Below are 6,024 nucleotides of genomic sequence, written 5' to 3'. Positions count from 1 at the left end.
AGAAGGAAAGAAATGAAGGAATGGAGGACAAACCCTTTTCTTGGCACCTTAAGATTCTTTACGAGATCTCTCATAGCTAGATAGAGAAATACATCAAAGGTAGACAGAGACAGGCAGATGGAAGATAAGTAGAGACAGAGCAATAAAAGGTAGGTAGAGAGATAGATAGCTAGATGAGAGATATGTAGGAGGATCAAGGCAGATATATAGATAGAGAGATAGATTTCTACAGCTTAAGTAACGGAGGAAAGAAAGAAAGAGTGCAAAAGAAGGGAGGATAGAGGAGAGGGTCGGAAGGTGAATGAGGGACAAGAGATCCGTTGATAGGAGCAGCATGACTTGTCTTGAGACTCCTTTTCAAAATGCAAAAGAAGAAGATGTATGGAGATAGAAAGAAAGGAAGCTAGAAATATATCATCGAAATAATATAAAGACATCTATGGTGATAATAATGAAAGTATCTAAATATCAATAAATAGATTAAAGAGAGATTAAAGATAGATTAAGGATAGATTAAAGAGAGATGTACGGAGAATTTCCCTCAGCTTTTTCAGATGCCTTTTGTTTTATCTCATTTAGATATCTACTAGACCCCACAGATATACATAGCGACACACACTTTCTCGCTCTCTCTCTCTATATATAGATAGATATGCATGCAGGTATCATCTATGAATATCTATCTATCTATCTGTCTACTTCACATCTAACTATGTCAGTCTTCTCTCTCTCTCTGTATATGTATCATATTTGTATGTATCTTTATATCTATTCGACAGGTATGCATATAGGGAATGACGAGATTTTTAAATAGGAATGTATACAAGTTAAGTCATATCGCCGCAGAAATCTTCTCCTTAAATATATATATATATAGACATGTATGTATATATGTATATGTATCTATCTGTATACCTGTAAGGATTTTACAGAAATTCTTCTTTCCCTTTTTCATTCTCCTGTCTTTCGTTTGCATGAGGGTCTATCTATCTCTTTCTCTCAATCTCTCTTTGTCTTTGTCACTATATATATATATATCTCTTTCTTGATATGTATTTCTCTCTTTATTTCTGTCTCTCTCTTGAATCTTCTTCAAGAAGAAGAGGAAAGCATTTTCCTCTCCCACTCCGTCTCTCTCTCTGTAAATCTCTTTCTTCTTTCTGGAAATTTTCTTTTCTTTCTGAGAATTTTCTTCCTTTCTTTCTTTCTCTCAGATTCCCCTTCCTCTCTCTCCCTGCCGAAGAGCCTTGCTCCTCTCTCTTCTCTAATCCGCATGCAAACCATTAAAAATACATACAGACACGTACGTATATATATATATATATATATGACATACACACATAGACATGTCTGTCTATCTAGGACAGCAACTCTTCTATAGATAGATAAAGCAAAGGGGAAAAGAAGAGCAACTATTCTCATAACGACCCTACAACTTTCCTTCTTCTTCTCTCTTCAGAAAAGGAAAGAAAAGAACAAGTAAAAGTCGCTCGGAAAGAAAGAAAGAGAAGAGAGGAAGTCAACTTCTCTGCTTCTTCTTTTCTTTAACAGCATGCGTGCGTTTTGATGGATTCTCAGTAAGGTAAGAAGAAGGGTTGACACTGAGAAAGAAACGAAAATTGAAGAAAGAGAAGAAGAAGAAAGCATGAAAAATTCAACTAGTAAAGAAGCGATAGGAGGGGGAGGAGGAGTAGTCATAGCTTCTTCTTCTTCGCTATCTTCTTCTTGTCTTGAGATAGCAAAATAGATCGATAGATGATAGCTAGCTAGCTAGACAGACAGATATCCACATGTCTCTCTCTCTAGAGATGTACGATTCGGTTCCTTTCTTGGATAGAGGAGAGAGACAAAGAAGAAGAAGAAAGTCTCCCATGTTTCTTCTCTTTCTTTCTTTTCCTCTTTCTTTCACTTTAGTAATTAATTGATTCTTTCTTTCTTCCTCTGTGTACCTTCTTTATCTCCAGCAGACTCTCCTCTCTTTGGCATGTAAACATAAGCGACCTAAACAGCAGACATGCATCTACATATCTCTCTCTCTCTATATATATATCTATATATATCTATATACGTATGGATAGATACGCATGTATGTGTATATATATGTGTAGGGGTATGCTAGAGATGTGTGGATAGTCGTGTGTAATGAATCGAGGGATGCCTAAAGGCATCTTCTTCTCCCATTTCTAGTTTCTTCTTCTTGACGTTTCTTGCCTTCCTTCAGACTAATATCTACTCGAACCTATCTATCTATATGTATATCCAAAGAATACACAGAGAGAGAGAGAGATCAAATCAAGAGAGATGGAGATGTATGCCTCTATAGCTATGTGTATGTCTATGTATATAGATAGATACCTCCAGGGATATCTCAGTTGAAACAGAGAAAGGAAAGAGAGAGAGAGGAGGTTAATTATTTCTTTTTTCGTGTCTAGTCCTCTCCTAAGAGAGAATGAATGAATCAAGTGTCTTTCTATTCTTCTCCTCCTCCTCCCTCTTCTTCTTCTCCTCCTCCCTCTTCTTCTTCTTCTTCCTATTCTTCTTCTCATTACTCGAATTCTACTTGGCAGTCGTAGTTGGAGTAGTCTTACAATTAACATATGGCGGAGGTGGAGATACTAAAGCTTTGCTTCTTTCGTCTTCCTCTTCTTCTTTAAGACACTTAAGAAAAGAAAGAAAGAAAGAGAAGTTTTCTTGACTCTTCATTTTGTCAGCATTTGAAAAGAAGTAAAAAGGTATCTTCTTCACGCTTCTCCCAGATATGAAGACATTATGCAGACTGCGAGAAAGATACAGAAAAGTCTCTGTCCTTCTCTTCCTCCATAGAACGAGAAGAAAACGAGGCAGAGAAAAATCCATCCATATGGAGAGCTGTCTCGACTAGCTAGTTAGCTAGCTCATCTCTACTACTACTACTACCTTGAACAGACCCAAAGAAAAGATGAAGAGAAAGAGGAAAGAAACAGAAAGGAGAAAGATGAGTGATAGAGACAAGTTGCTTTTGAAAAGAAACAAGATCGATGAAAGACAGATAGCTAGGAATTAATCGAACCTGAGACGAATCGATCCATCGACCAGCTGGGGTGTCACTACACTCCAAAGTAGCATGCAAATTCTCTCCGTTCATTTTCTTCTCAGTAGAAAAGAAGCACATCTCTCTAGAGGATAAGTTTTCGCATATCTCCTAGTCGTTTCTTCATTCTCGGCTGTTTCATATCTCTTCTTTCTTCTTTCTTTCTTTCTTTCTTTCTGTCTTTTTCTCCATTCGACTCGGTAGTCGTGTAAGGACTAGACCTCTTTCTTACAGACACCACACAAGCATATATATTTATACACAGAGATAAACCTATTGATATGGAAATAAATACAGATAGGTATCTTCACTTATGAAATGCAGGAGTATATATACATATATAGTTAGGATGACTGTACCTATTTTAAATCTAGCGATACATGTGTGAAAATGAGAAGGTGTGGGCCAAACAAAAAGAAATCCAACGACAACTCCAGACAGACAGAGAAAGAGAGAGAAAGAGAAGAGGACAACTGAAAGGTTCGAGGAAAGGTCTTCCTTCTTCTTCTCCCCTCTCCGTTTTTCTCTTTTCTTCTCTTTCCCACCTCTCTCTCTCTCTTCTCTTTCTTCTTCTTCTTCTTCTTTGTAGCTAAGGCCAAGTGGATAAGTACACACTTCAATGGATTTGAAATACATCTATATAGATATACAGGTATATATACATAAGAGAAGAGAAGATGCGACCTGCTTTTCTTCTTTCTTTAGAAATGTGAATAAGAAGAAGAAGAATTAGGAAAGAAATTAGAGTCGGAACAGAATTAGACCACACGAGAATCGAATGGGAATTAAAGAAGAAAAAGAAGAAGACCATTTGAGTTATGCTCCTCCTCCTCTTCTTTTTCTTCTCGCCTTAACGGAAATCTTGAGAGATGAAAGAAAAGAAGAAGAGACGAGGAAAGAAGACAACGGCCAGGTATCAAGGAGGGAAACAGGAACCCAATAGCAACAATGAGATAACTCTTCTCTTCTTCTTCTTCTCCTTCTGAATTTCTCTCTCATTTTCTTCTTCTTCTTCCGCTTTTTCATCCAGGTGTTCTTTTCTTTTCCATTGGAGTGTACATACACCTCATGTCATTTAGATTAAGTCGCTTTTCTTTTCTGAGAAGGCTTATTATGATTATTATGAGAGGAAGAAGAAGGGAGAGACACACGGACGGTTGTCGGTGGAGGGAGAAAGTCTTCTTCTTCTTCTCGATCAAAAAATGATTCAGGTGTATATACATCACGATGACTGCGCAAGTAATCTCGATCATCCCATGCTTTCTTCGTTTCTTCTCTTCTCCTTCTTTCCTCTGAACAATGCTCTCCTTGTGTACATACACATCCCGGTCTATCACAACAAGAAGAGGAATCTTGGACTTTCGCATTTTCTTTCTTGGAAAGACTTGAAGAGCGATAAGAAGAAGAAGAAGAGAGAAGATAGTGACCGAAGAAGAGAAAACCGATGGAGATACCTGCTACAACAGACAAGAAAATCCATGCATTGAATGACATGACAAGCAACATAAGAAGATAGTCCCATCCAAAGTTAAGAAAGGCAAGACCCCCTCTTGCGAGATTATGATAGAGAGGAAAGCTCCTGAAGAGAAGAAAAGACTTTTTACGATCTTCTTGACAATGAAGATACACCTCCATGTTCTTTCGTAAGACTTTGAGAAGAATCGAGAGAAACCCCGCAAAAAGAGAGAAGAAACAGAACCCTAAGAAAGTAAGAGAAGATCGCCTCCTTCTCTCTTCTTCGCCATTTTCTGCTGAGATGTCTGGAGTGGTCGAGCCTGACGCGGACCAGGAAGAAAAGAGAAGAGTAAGATTTGAAGTGGAGAGATCGAAAGACATAGGCAGAGGAAGAGAAGAAGATTCTTCATGCGCCCTAGAAGGTTGAAGAATGGGGAGAGAGAAGCTAGAGAAGAAAGACGAAGATTGAGGGTTATGAAGAAGAGAGAAAGAAGAATGGAGAAGAAAAAGAAGAAGATGAGAAAGAAGAAGAGAAGAAACAAGAAATGGGAGAGAGACACGGAGAGAAGGTGGAAAGAAGGTGGAGAGAAAGAAACGTTTTCTTGTAATGATCATTGAGGGAGAGGGAGAAAAGAAAGAGACAGAGAAGGAGAAAGAAGAAGATGAAGAAGAGATGGAGGAATTCATTTTGTAACGGTTTAGCGAAAGAGAAGAGAAAAGAAGATTTGACGAAGGAGAAGAGAAAGACGACGAGGACAGAAGAAGCTTTAGCGAAGAAATCGAGTGAACGAGAAGGACAGGAGACAAGGAAGTGAAAGAAAAGATAGAAATCTCGCGACCATGGCTGGCTAATGAAGGGAAGATTTCTTTCAGACAAGAGAAGCAACGAAGAGAATAAACTTCTGCGAGACACGGCAAGGAGAAAGAAAGGAGTGACACAGAGATAAAGAAGAAGAAACGGATTTGAAGGATCAACGTGTACGATGACTAAAGAAAACAAGAGAAGGAAAGAATGGAGAGAACGCAGATGAATAGACAGACATGAAAAGAAAGATAGAGCTCAATGGAAAGGTCGAGAGAGAGAGAGAGAAAGGAGAAGAGAATGAGAGCTGATGGTCTCTCTTAAGAAGATCTCCATTTACATCTTCAACTAAATGGTAGGAATGAACGAGAGATTCCTCATAAAGAAGATGGAAAAGGATAAGAAAATAATTTTCCTTTTATCATGGTTTTTGTCTATCTCTTCTTCACCTATCTTTCCTTCTTCTCTCTTTTCTTGTCTCCACCTCTTCACCCCAAAGCTCCGCACTTCCTGCCAATCCTCTTCGTCAGCTCATCGATTTCTTCTAGACTCGATCCAGAAGAAGAGCAAGAAGAAGCGACGATCGCAAGCAAAGCCAACTTTGCAATCTGGAGACAAAGACAGCACAGATATGAAGTGCGAGAGAGAGACAGAGAGTGTCAGCCCAAATGGTGAAAATGAAGAAGATGAAAAGAAG

The 6,024-nt window shown here is 38.5% G+C and overlaps 1 protein-coding gene across 1 annotated transcript; it reads right to left on the bottom strand.

Moving 5' to 3' along the window:
* Window positions 1–2,640: 2,640 nt before the first annotated feature.
* On the bottom strand, window positions 2,641–6,024 carry CSUI_008470 (ctr copper transporter family protein). The gene has a single exon (XM_068068602.1). The coding sequence runs from the start codon at window positions 5,210–5,212 to the stop codon at window positions 4,151–4,153; it is 1,062 nt and encodes a 353-aa protein (XP_067919421.1). The 5' UTR covers window positions 5,213–6,024; the 3' UTR covers window positions 2,641–4,150.

The sequence above is a fragment of the Cystoisospora suis genome (assembly GCF_002600585.1).
Source record: "Cystoisospora suis strain Wien I chromosome Unknown contig_4750, whole genome shotgun sequence".
NCBI classification, from domain to species: domain Eukaryota; phylum Apicomplexa; class Conoidasida; order Eucoccidiorida; family Sarcocystidae; genus Cystoisospora; species Cystoisospora suis.
Note: the sequence above shows the minus strand (reverse complement) of the source record. Positions and strands in the feature narration are given on the sequence as shown.

Excerpts from the sequence above, each read along its gene's own strand:
- CSUI_008470 (XM_068068602.1), bottom strand. The coding sequence starts at position 5,212 with ATGAATTCCTCCATCTCTTCTTCATCTTCTTCTTTCTCCTTCTCTGTC.